This window comes from Gossypium hirsutum, chromosome A08 (assembly GCF_007990345.1).
Source record: "Gossypium hirsutum isolate 1008001.06 chromosome A08, Gossypium_hirsutum_v2.1, whole genome shotgun sequence".
NCBI classification, from domain to species: Eukaryota; Viridiplantae; Streptophyta; class Magnoliopsida; order Malvales; family Malvaceae; genus Gossypium; species Gossypium hirsutum.
In genome coordinates, this window is record NC_053431.1 from 32,985,817 (window position 1) to 32,998,655 (window position 12,839).

At 33.8% G+C, this 12,839-nt stretch overlaps 1 protein-coding gene across 2 annotated transcripts; it reads left to right on the plus strand.

The window, feature by feature from the left end:
* Window positions 1-485: 485 nt before the first annotated feature.
* Window positions 486-5,579, plus strand: LOC107907177 (probable 1-deoxy-D-xylulose-5-phosphate synthase, chloroplastic). 2 transcript variants are annotated; one of them, XM_016834467.2, is made up of 10 exons: window positions 486-790; window positions 1,404-1,523; window positions 1,604-1,768; window positions 1,931-2,081; window positions 2,191-2,459; window positions 3,034-3,316; window positions 3,822-4,120; window positions 4,283-4,561; window positions 4,755-5,039; window positions 5,220-5,579. In XM_016834467.2, exons 1-10 carry the CDS (start codon window positions 650-652, stop codon window positions 5,367-5,369), a joined length of 2,142 nt encoding a protein of 713 aa, XP_016689956.1. In that variant the 5' UTR covers window positions 486-649; the 3' UTR covers window positions 5,370-5,579. The 2 variants fall into 2 exon arrangements, with proteins under 2 accessions (XP_016689956.1, XP_016690032.1); XM_016834543.2 differs by lacking the exons at window positions 486-790; window positions 1,404-1,523 and having other exon boundaries at window positions 1,912-2,081.
* The last annotated feature ends 7,260 nt before the right edge of the window (window positions 5,580-12,839 follow it).

Below are 12,839 nucleotides of genomic sequence, written 5' to 3' on the forward strand. Positions count from 1 at the left end.
TAAAGAGATTTAAACCAAACACATCTTGATTTTTAAAATCTCAATTTTATCAATTCAATCAATTTTTTTAATATATTTATTATACTATTTTCACTTACATGTATATATCATAATTTAATATATATTATATTAATATATAGGTATTATATTCAAAATTTTAGTATAAATTGTGTTGGCATAATAATTGGCATGTCAATTATAATTTCCTTATTTTATAAAAAATCAAATGAAAATTATCTTATTAGAGTTTTTAAAATTTTAGAATAGCTCCAAGTATATATTTAAAAAATTAAATTATGTTTAGAAAATAAATGTAAGTTAATTTTTTATTAAAAAAAAGTTACCCTAGAATTCCCCAAGTAAATAAAAAAATCTACTCCAAATAACATACTACTAAAATTACAAATTTACTTGAAAACTTGAGTTTCATCCACGAATTTTCTTTAGACATTTTAACCTCCGAAAGTCTCATTATTTACTAAACTGACACTCCTAATGTCGGTCTTCAATTTGGTCATCTTTTTCATAGTCGATGTTTCTTTCCAAAGCTTTCTGCAACTGATGTTCATCGATTGTGATTATTTATTTTTATTTTTTGTCTGCTCTGGATTTTACCGAATTATTTTGAGTTGGGTCTTTATTTTCCCTCATGGGTACTGCTCCAACCCAGTGCCCTTCTGGAATCACTGCAAATTTTCACGCCAAATTTGATAGCAGAACTGAGTTTTCATGCTCCAGTTTCCCCTCGACCCTTAATCTTTCGAAGCTTAACAGCCACCCCACATCAAAGGTATGCCATCAATTCTCTCTTTTCTTTTCTTTTTTTATTTGGCTTGTATATTCAATAGCATTTGTTAATAGATTCTTGGTTTCCTGAATTTTTTCTCGAATTGTGTTATTACGAATAGAAAGTGTTGAGTTCAATGTTGATTTCTTGTTGGATATATGTGGTTTTTATGCTGTGTCTTTGTACCCTTACTAAACGTTAGTATTTTTTTGTTGCAACTGTTTAACTGGAGTGATTTATTCCTGTTAAGGGAAAACGAGGGACTTGGAATTAGAATTTCATTTTTCTAAGGTTTTGGGTTGTCTTTGGAATGGTGAAATGGCCTTTTCCATTAGAGTACTGGATTTAATAATCTTGTTATTTTCAGTGAATGTCCCCAGAAAACCTGATCAAAACAAGCTGTATTTTTATTTTTATATTTTTACTTTGTCTGGAAGACTCACTATGTAAATGTCCTGGAAATTTTAGCTTTAGCTAGTTCTGACCAAGAAAAAACTGGTTTTTCTTGATTGATGGTTTTTCATCGCTCCCATGAGTGTATGTGCATGTGGATCTGAATTTACTAAATAGCGAAAGCCATTAATTTGATTTTAATGTCTGATTTTTTGTGGTGCAGGGATTAGTAAATAAAATAGGCTCTTTGCCTGATATTGATGATTTGTTCTGGGAGAAAGCCCCTACACCTATACTTGATGTGGTTGAAAACCCCACCCACTTGAAAAGCTTGAGTATCAAGGTTTGTGTTATGAGCCTTCTAATGTTTATATTTAGTATGCATAAGCCTTAAGCATGGTAAATTAAAGATTGTCTCTGCAGGAACTGAAATTACTAGCAGATGAAATCCGTTTGGAATTGTCTTCTACAAAGTCAAAAACTCAAAGATCCTTCAAGGCCAGTTTGGCAGCAGTTGAGTTGACAGTCGCATTACACTATGTTTTTCATGCTCCAGTGGACAAGATACTCTGGGATGCCGGGGAACAGGTAATGTCGTACTTCATGCAGTTCTTAACATGCTTCTACATCTTTCTATCTTGATGAGCAAATGGTGAATAAATTGAAGGAAGCACAATATTGTGTATTGCTCAATTTTTTGATCTATGATCTGCAATTATTTGTTCTGCTAGTTTTTCTTTTTCTTGGCAGACATATGCACATAAAATTCTTACAGGAAGGCGGATCCTCATGCCTACGTTGAGACAAAAGAATGGTCTTTCTGGCTATACTTCTCGAACTGAGAGTGAATATGATCCTTTTGGGGCTGGGCATGGGTGTAACAGTATATCTGCTGGACTTGGTAGTATTTATTTGCCTACTCTTTGTCTATATTTTTATAGCTTTCATTGGTAGATTATTCTTTATCTTCAGAATGAAACTGGGAAATTGAGATTCCTGCTTCATATTAGGTATGGCAGTAGCGCGGGATATTAAAGGCAAGCGGGAACGTGTAGTTACAGTAATTAACAATACCACAACTATGGCTGGTCAGGTCTATGAGGCCATGAGCAATGCTGGTTATTTGGATTCAAATCTGGTTGTGATCTTAAATGACAGCCGCCATTCTTTGCATCCAAAGATAGAAGAGGGCCCCAAGACATCCATCAATGCTCTATCCAGTACCCTTAGCAGGCTCCAATCAAGTAAATCTTTTCGTAAGTTTAGAGAAGCTGCTAAGGTAAATTCTTATCTAGGAGTCCTTCCTACCTACTTGAGACTTGGATAAACATAAAAAAAGGCCTCTTTTTTGTTATTCCTTCCCGTTTTATTTTATTCATTTGCTAGTAGGACTGTACTTGAATATTCAAATATGAATCATATTAGAAGCTGTCTCTGCAAATGCAAGAGCATTTTGAATGTTGCCTGCTGTAACTGCTCTTTGCTTATTTTGTTCATACATTTTCATGAAGTCTGTGTGCATACATCCTATTTTATCACACTATCAATTAACAGGCCTTATAAATCCGTTGAGGATGATTGGAATTCAGGCATTCAGTGAACAATGGACTTTGAGAGTTATTTTGATGTAGTCTGTAAATAAGGTGGTATTAAAATAAATGTTTGGATTACAGAGGGTAATTGGGGTCCTTGGGCTGCATATTGGCAACAAAAAGATCATGTGATAGTAGTAATTTCCCTGATAATTTGATGATGTTCCACTGTCCAATTCCTAAAGAAATCTTAATGATAATTAAGCTGAAAAAGTACTTTATTTCCATTATCCATTGAATTAATAGATCTTTAACTTTCAGGATGTTACCAAAAGAATCGGTATGGGAATGCATGAACTAGCAGCCAAAGTTGATGAGTATGCACGTGGTATGATGGGTCCACTTGGATCAACTCTCTTTGAAGAGCTTGGGCTGTATTATATAGGTCCTGTTGATGGACGCAAATTAGAAGATCTGATATGTGTTCTACAAGAAGTGGCGTCTCTGGATTCAATGGGTCCAGTGTTGATTCATGTGATAACAGAGGAAAATCAATGTTCAGAAGATAACCAAAAGAAAGTGACAGTGGAGAAGCAGCAAGAAGGTATGTCTCCTGTATACCCTTCAATGGTGTTTGTTCCCAAGGTTATTATCAATTCTTCTGCAATAACACTTTTGAGCCACAACTTTAACAAGGTATGTTGCTACTTTGATATGTAGAAATTTGTTTTTAACGACACGTAATACATATATCATTGTCCTCTCTTCTTTAATATGTATATTGCAGGCATAGTGAACCTCTTTTCCCTCTGGTTGGTTAAATTATCCATGTATTGTCATTTATCATACTCTAGTGCATTCTCAAGGATGCTACCTTCTGCTTTATAACAGAATCAAACTTTTGCCTTAACGCCCTAAGGAAAGCTGACTTGCTTACTGTACAGAACAGAATCTAAAAACAATATTTTGTGATTGTTTATGCTTGGTAACCTTTCCTTATCCATTCTCCTCAAAGGACAGTGTATGAAAAACCCTTTTGGTCTCTTGAACATTGCATGCTTACTGTTAACAGCCTATCCTCACTGCACTTTCTTTGTATTTTCTTACAGGTTTAAATCTGAATGACATTTACTCTTTCTCGAATGATGGCCATTGCCGAACTTATAGTGACTGCTTGGTGGAAGCTTTGGTTATGGAGGCAGAGAAAGAAAAAGATATTGTTGTAGTTCATGCTGGAACAGAAATGGATCCATCACTTAAGTTATTCCGAGAAAGATTTTCCGACAGATTTTTTGATGTGGGAATGGCTGAGCAACATGCAGTTACATTTTCTGCTGGTTTATCATGTGGAGGGTTGAAGCCATTTTGTATAATTCCTTCTGCCTTCCTGCAGAGAGCTTATGATCAGGTTCTCTTTCTCTTTCCATCCCTCTGTGTGCACCAGGCACCTGTATGCATGAGTCTGAAAATTCGGTGTTCCTAAGTGTCATGCCATAAGGCCTTGTTCTACTGCATAGAAGTAGAAATGGATAAACTATTCCACAATGGATGAAATCTTTTTATACTTCAGGTTGTCCATGATGTAGATCGGCAGAGGATTCCTGTGCGATTTGTCATTACGAGTGCAGGATTGGTAGGATCTGATGGTCCGTTGCAGTGTGGGGCATTTGATATAACTTTCATGTCATGTTTGCCAAACATGATTGTCATGGCAGCATCGGATGAGGATGAGCTGATAGACATGGTTGCCACTGCTACCAGGATTGATGATCGGCCAGTCTGCTTTCGGTACCCAAGGGGTGCCCTAGTGAGGACAGACTATCCTATACATGGTGGAAGTGCTCTTGAGGTCATCGTTTCATGTCCTTTGTTTCTAATTTATTGTTTCAGCTCTTTAAGTTTTATTAATTGGAAAGAAGCTGTATCATGTAATGCCAATAATAGTATTTAAAAGCTTTTAACACTACATTTTCATCAGTAAATTCTGATGGCAAAACTTTTCGGGTGCTGATCCCTCTTATGAAATTTTGACGGTAAAGCAGATTGGAACAGGAAAAGTTCTTGTTGAGGGTAAAGATGTTGCTTTACTTGGGTATGGGGCAATGGTTCAAAACTGTCTCAAAGCTCAGGCCCTTCTTGCCAAGCTTGGCATCAATGTAACTGTTGCTGATGCAAGGTTCTGCAAGCCTCTCGATATCAAGCTTCTCAGGTGGCTTTGTAGCAATCATGACATTCTGATAACCGTTGAGGAAGGTTCCGTTGGAGGATTTAGTTCTCATGTTGCGCAGTTCATTGCGCTTGACGGACAGCTCGATGGAAGACTCAAGGTAATATTATCATGTATCCTTGTAAGATTTTTCTTTGCAGACAAATAAAAAAATTATTTGGATGAAATACTAAAACGAAAGACAATGGGGGGAGAGGGAAGGGTGTTGATTGGGGAGGCCAGAAAATCTTATGTCCGAGTATTCCTTCCTATTCTGATGATTTGCCAAATGAATTTCCAGTGGCGACCAATTGTCTTGCCAGACAACTATATCGAGCATGCATCACCGAAAGAACAGCTTGCTCTTGCTGGGCTGACTGGACATCACATTGCTGCAACCACATTGAGTCTCCTCGGACGTACCCGTGAAGCGTTACTTTTAATTTGCTAGAATGCTGTATAGTTTTCCTTACTGGATTGATGATGTACCTGAAGAGCGTGAGAAGGCTAAGCAAAGAATGAACAGTGGAATAGAATATTGTAGCATTTTGATGATCCCTGTAATTTGTATAGATGTTGAAGTGTGAATTGTGAAGTTGACAGAGTAGTGGTGAAGAACCAGAATTGAAGTGAATGAATTTTATAGAAAATTCTACCTCAAGTTCTTACCGTAAGGTTTTATCTACTTAGCAGGTCACAAATCAATAAAGAAAACATTAATTTATTACATATTATTATCTTGTAATACAGTGTATCATTAATTACATAATATATTTATTCAGTTACATGATTTTTTTACAACTTATATAATATTGTATAATAAAAATAAAAATATTTTGTGCTATTATAAGAAAAACCCTATTGTAGTATTTATTACATATGTAATATAGTTTAACACGATTTTTAGTCTATAATATTCCATTCCATAATTTCTTAAGATTTGCATAATATTTTGTACAATCAAATAATTTGGTTTTATGTTATTCCAAAAAGAAAAAAATGTTAATTATATTTATTACATTTTTGTAATATACTTTTTAACAGGATTAGGAACATTTACACAATTTTTTACTATCTACATAATATTTAGGTAATAAGCTAACTGGTTCTCGTAAAATTTTGTGCTATTGCAGAAAACATTATCCCATCACAATATTTATTACATATCTTGTAATATATTTTATGACACGATTTTTAATATATATTGCCCTACATAATTTCTTCCTACCTCAATAATATTTTTAATAATAGATTAATCGATTACGTAAGGCTTTGTGCTATTACAAAAAGAAATATATATTCATTACTGATGTGATCTCGGGTCCCCTAATTGGGCCCAAACCGAAGCTGTCATTCGGCTTAAAACGTGGGCTAAGGCTAAGAAACTCAAAGAGGCATTTGTGGGGTTTTCAGGCCCAAAATTAATCATCCTAAATAATTTGCTTTATTCCACAATTTTTTTTATTTATGGTTTTATTCTTAAAGCATTTTAATACGTCTTAAAATATCGTCATTATTATTACATGTTTAATATGTGTGTTTAAATGGTTTCTTTGTTATTTTAAATGTGTCTTAAGCATATTTAATGTGTCTTAAAATTGTGTTAAATTCTATCTAAATCTACTACTGCTTTATTGTTGCATTTAGTGTCACCTAATGCAAGTTTTAATTTGTCCTAGGGTAATCCAATGGCCAGCCACCTAATTAAAGTTTAAGAAAGGTTGTTCAAAATTGCCAAAGCATTACGTTCACACTCAGAATGGTTGTTCAGTTTAGCATGAAAAGTGACCATTCAGTCAAGAGTTGTGTCTTAATTGCACCATTTAAGTTGGGAGCTGAATAAAGCCATGGAGAAGCTTTCTAGAAGTCGACTTTTGAGCCTTCCCATGCACCATTAAAGGCCATCGTCCATCATAGGAACTGATTGTGACTTTTGGAGTTTTCTTAACCCTTAAGCATGCATGAAACGAATTAATGGAGGTCTCTTTTGGCTTATCGGTTGAAGTGAAGGTTTTAATGCATTTTAATGAACATTCTAGAACTTCACTAATGGCTAGTTTGTGGCCGTTCGTTTTACCTTATGTTGCCTATAAATAGTTTGGTTTTGAACTATTTAAAGGCTAGACTTTTTTTTTATTAAAATACATTTGAGTTAATATCTTTATTCTTCAAGAATTTATCGAATTTATCAAAAATCATATCTTATGGCGTTCACCAAAATCGATCTTATCACTTTGTTCACCATTCCAAAATGTGACGATCAACCTTATACCTTTGGTTTCTATCTCATTATAGATAGTGAGTCAAGGTTCTCTCCATCCCTAAACATTTCGGCTTTAAACAACCTTATAAAATTCAGGTTGTATTGTTATATAACATTGATTTTTTCTAGTTCATTTACATTTGAAAGTTAATATCCAAATTTAGTTTAGCACTATTCTCTTCATAATTCTATCAATATCCAAGTAAGTACCTATTTAGACGACTGAACACAAAAAACTATGAATTAACTTGTAATTGGGTTCATGTCAATTCCACTATTAGTTACATATTTTATAATATATTGTGTAACATAACTTATAATATATATAATTTAAGTATACAATTTTTTATTACTTACATAATAGTTTGGTAATAAACCAATTGGTGCTCGTAAAGTTTTGTGCTATCAATTTTTTTTATCTTATTACAGTATTTATCACATATTTTATAATATATTTAGAACGATTTTTAATATATATTACACTACAAAATTTCTTACTAGCTCAATAATATTTTTGATAACAGACCAAAAAGTGCTCATAAGATATTATGCCATTACACACATACAAAAAAAACAAAAAAAAAAAAAACTCCATTACGATACTAATTACATATTTTGTAATATATTGTAAAACTTGGTTTACAAATATGCTACTTAATTATACAATTTCTTACAACTAAATAATAGGTAATAGACCATGCAACACCCTAAACCCAGCCTAAACGGGAGAGTCTGAGTCTAGAATGTCACGTTAACTTACCAGAATACGGTCGTACCTAGAGCAAGTTTTCTTTTCAATCCAAAGTTAAGTAATGAAATCATTCATTATCTAAAAACATAGATAAACCTTTGAAGCTTAAATACGAAATGAAAGATATAAATTCACACACACACACACACACGCACACACACACACACACACATATATAATAAGTCTGATAGATGATCGAGTCCCTTATTCACCGGTTGCTTAGTTCTAGGAGTTCCTTGAAACTCATTCAAAATAGTTAGTGTGTTGCAGGTTAGAGTATAGCATAAACAAATTAGCCTACGTATAATAGCTCAGATATTATTGAGTGTTTAGATAGCAAACTCAGTCTTATCTGTCAGATTAATAACTTAAAGCAGTTCTAGACACAAAACAGTCCTGATACGTAGCAGATCAGTTACAGATGCAGGTGTAATACAAATGCAATAACAGATACAGATGTAATACAGATAGATATGGATGCAATTTCCTACCCCGATCGCTACACACCATTTCCATTCACCCTACATACCAATAGGTATATAATACCTATCCATCCCTACACACCTCATGATACGAATTAGGTTCAATGATGATTCGAGTTGTTTTAGTTGCCCGATCGTGAAATTAAGTAAGCATTAAATTAAATCGAAATAGGTTGGAAAAATGGAAAGATAAGTTTGAAAAGGTTGGAAGTTAGGTTGGAATAAGGTCTCAAAAATAGTTTAAAAGATGGATGGAAGGTGTTCGGCTAAGCAAAGGCTGAACCAACAATATATAAGATTGTTGATCCAAGCTTAAAAGTACTTAGATGGATAATGGTAGATGAAAATAGCAAACAAAACCTTGACCTGCTATCTATCGAGATAGGAACCAAAGGTATAAAGAACGTCAAACTTTGGTAAGTGATAAGTTCAGATAACAAGGAAAGAATGACGCCACAAGTTGAGCTTGATAAGTCGTTTCAGTCCAAGATAGAACAATGAGAGTTGAATTCTCACAATGAACAAAAGTTCATATTCTTAACAAAAGTCTTTCCAAAAATAATTACAAAAACAAACTATTTATAGGCTGAATATGTTCTAGCCGAATAAACACAAACTAATGAGCTTAAATGAGTTATTGATGAACTTAATTAAGCTAATTAAAACTAAAAGACCTTTGAGAAACTCTAACATATGTAACGGCTATGAGCAGCTTATTTAATCTTCCCAATCAGCTAATAATTAGCTTTAATAAGCTGAAAGAATTTGATTCAATGCTTGATCAACTAAAAAGGTTATAACAACCTTTTATTTCTTCTTGGGCAGCCGAATGGACAACAACAACAATTGGCTTAAATTTGGCACACGAATAGCCTCTTCGCTTGAATACTTGAAGAAAATTGATTCAAGGTGTAAATGGATGAATTGGAATAGCCATTAACACATAAAAACATTTGGAAGCTGAATTGCTTGTGTAATCAACTCCTTGTCCATTAAAATTTTCAAACGGTTACTTGAATAAGCTCATAACAGCTGCTGGCCTTTAATTCATCTTCATAACAGTTGAATTCATTTCTCCCTTTATTGCCAATCCATGTAACAACTGGTTCAATGATTCGTTCACCTATAAGCACAATTAAACAAGTTAAATGTTTAAACAAGTTAAATGGCTGTAGCAAATTTAATTAAGCTGGAACATATTAATTGCCGAAATTATTTAAGCAACTAAAGAAAATTAAAAACAACTTAATTAATTAAGCTAATTATTTAAGCAACTAAAGACAATTAAAACAACTTAATTAATTAAACTAAAATAACTAAACACATTAAAAGTTTATTCCAGCAACTTTTAAGCTCAAAAATGCATAAATTAAATAAAGCTAAATTTGAGTTGAAACCGAATTAGATATTCCAGCAAGTTGACGCTCAAGCTAAAACTGATTAATGTTAAGCTCAATGAGCTTGGATGAACTATGAACGAACTGAATGAGCTTGTAGCAAATTGCATGGGACACTTGAATCGGACTTCTTTGATTGTTCGATTATTCCAACAATGGTTTCCAACCCAAATTCTAGTAATTAAAACCTGCACACAAATTAACAAACTAAAATTAGATTTCATTTTGCACATGGGCCCCTTGCGTTTAGGCCAATCTAGATGGTGTCGAGTTACGTTGTAGCATGATGCGAAGGGTTCGCATCATACCCTCCCTCTTAAAGACAATTTGTCCCCAAATCGGGCTATTTGTTTGAAAAAAATTTTATCGTCACAAACCTAGAAACTACATAAGACTCAAAATGGAAACAGATTAGTTGCTTGCCCTCCCTCTTTAGGAGGAATCCAATTCAAAGTGTCCCCTTCACGAAAATGAAAGAGGTTAGTGACAACCTGGATGATGAACTCAAAGGAACTTTCTAAAAAGTTATGCACAAATTGAACATATGTCCCTATGCCAGGATCAAAAACACGAGTTGGCCTTACCTTTTCAAGATGAATCAATAATTTCATATATAGCCACATAGAAGAAATATGAATCAATTCAAAGTTGTAATCAGGATGCATAAGTTTCATTTTCTTATTTAAAGTCCAAACAACAATTAAGCACACATTGCGCTCACACTTATCTTCACAAAATTTGTAAGGCTCGATCTCTCTCAATGTCGAACCAGAATGATAAACTCCCGGTTTGAACACACGAGATTGTTCACTCGTTCCAAAATACGGCACACATTTCTTAATCACCAACAATTCACACAAATGAAACAAAGAGAATTTGGGTATGTACATATTCAAACAATCATACATTGTAAATCTCATTCGAACAGACTGGCTCAAACATGAGGATTTTGCACAACAAATTAAGGAATTCACATTATCAACACAAATGAGCAGATTAGGAGCTTTAGGTGTCAATTCCTTACCAAACGAAATCAAATTTTGTTTGTGCCAATTTATTCTTACTTCATCAACAAACTTGTCAACGCAATACTCATCAATAATAAGACTCTTCATACCAATTTTAAAAACAAAATCACTAACAGCAACCAGAGAATGACAATTAACCAATTTAAAGTGAGGAGATCTTTTGAGAATGAATTCATCGGTAATTTTATCAACAACATTCAAATGTGATTTCCATGATTCAATGGATAAAAACACTTTACCTTGCTTACTTTAGGCACTTGTGGTTTGATTTCACTTTCAATCTTACCTTTTTCGATCAAATGGAATCTTCTCTCATCAGAAGGTAATGAAGTGGAAACTTGTCATTTGAATTTCTAGAAACCTGAAAAAAAGAAACAATACGAGGACAACTTGCATGTTGGTTAGTAAAAATATTCCTCGCTTTTTCTTTTTCACTTTCATCTTTTCTACTCGTTTCTTTTTCAGGCTTCCTTTATTTTTCCATAATCTCCTTCATTGTTGAAATCTCACTTTCACTCATCAATTCTCTTTCATTTTCAACAACACTTGTTTCTCGCACTCTTTCTTTTCTTTCTTCAATCTTTTTCTCTTTTTCAATTTTCTTTTATTTTTCACATTCTTTTTCTTTTTCTTTCTCCTTTCTTTCAAGCTCTCTTTTTCTTTCAATTTCTTTTTTTATCATTTCTTTTTTTCTTCTCTCAATTTCTTTTTCTCGCTTCCTTTCGTTATAAGAAGAAGTTAACATAAAAGATTCAGAAAGAGTAGAATTTCGTTGGGTAGAAATAGATGGAGTTACATTTGAAACACGATCACCTGTTAGTGATTGACTCTCCATAGATGAGTACTTTGATGCATTTAACGAATGACTTGTGCTTTCTCGTTCGTCACCTTGATAGACTTCAAACTCGAAGCTTGTTTTGTTTCGTCTCGAATTCCTCATCATATAAGAATAACGAAATGGATCTCTTCTCAAATAACCATTGGACATTTGTCTTCGTTACAATCTTATTTCCATCTTTCATCTTGAAGAAACTCATTCCCATTAGTCTCGTTCCTCCACTCGGTCTAATTGTTCCTTGATGGGTTTGAGCCTTCAATCAAATAAACGATCCATTTCACGCATGAATGCTTGGAGAGTAAAATCTGGCATGCCTCCACTAAATTTCTTATAGATTAAAAACTACTTCCCTCGTTTGGGTTTCTTTTCGGACTTTTAGACATCTTAAGTTCACACAAACAAAAACCTCACTATTTGTAACAGCCCAAAATTGACCCTAGTCGGGAAGTGGTTTCGGGACCACAAAACCGAGTCATAAAAATAATTAATTTCCATATTCTATGCTTATTATGTGTGTACATGAGTATGTGGAAGTTTCATTCTCCAATTTTTCCAATTGCATGAGAAATTATTAAATAGGGATCGATATGAGACATGGTGAAAATATGATAGGCTAATTTAAAATGGTCTATTAATGCATGTTGTGAAAATGATGGGTTTGCATGTCAAATTACCCAAAATTTGAGCTAGTGGTTGGCCATGCTATGGGTGGAAACATGTTGGGAACATGTTCGCCTAGTGAAGTATGTAGGAAAAAAATAAAATAAGGAGTATGGGTAATAAAGAAAGGAAAAACAAAAAATGAGTGGTTGTTTCCCCCCCCATTGCCGTGAGCTAAAGAAAGGAAAAGAAAAACTTGTTCATCCTTTTTCATCCTCTTTTGACCGAAAATTCTAAGGGAGGAGGAAAGAGTTCTTGCTTCATGTTTGGTTTGGAAGAGAATTAGGAGGAAGTTTGGCCATGCATGTAACTAGATTGAGGTATGTTTGATATTATTCTTTGAGATTCATGTATATTTTAAGTTGTAAGTTTGAAATCTACCTAGCCATGGTTCAAACTTTGTTAAATGATGGAGATGATATTCGGCCATGCATGTTACATTCTTGGTTGGTATTTTGATGTTTGATGTTGTGGTGATGAGGCATGAAGATGAGTTAAGATT

What these genes read in the sequence shown, in the direction of transcription:
- LOC107907177 (XM_016834467.2), top strand. Translation starts at nt 650, where the DNA reads ATGGGTACTGCTCCAACCCAGTGCCCTTCTGGAATCACTGCAAATTTT. An exon ending in ACAGCCACCCCACATCAAAG is followed by an intron (nt 791 to 1,403) that starts GTATGCCATCAA and finishes TTTGTGGTGCAG; the next exon opens with GGATTAGTAAATAAAATAGG. An exon ending in AGTGGAGAAGCAGCAAGAAG is followed by an intron (nt 3,317 to 3,821) that starts GTATGTCTCCTG and finishes ATTTTCTTACAG; the next exon opens with GTTTAAATCTGAATGACATT.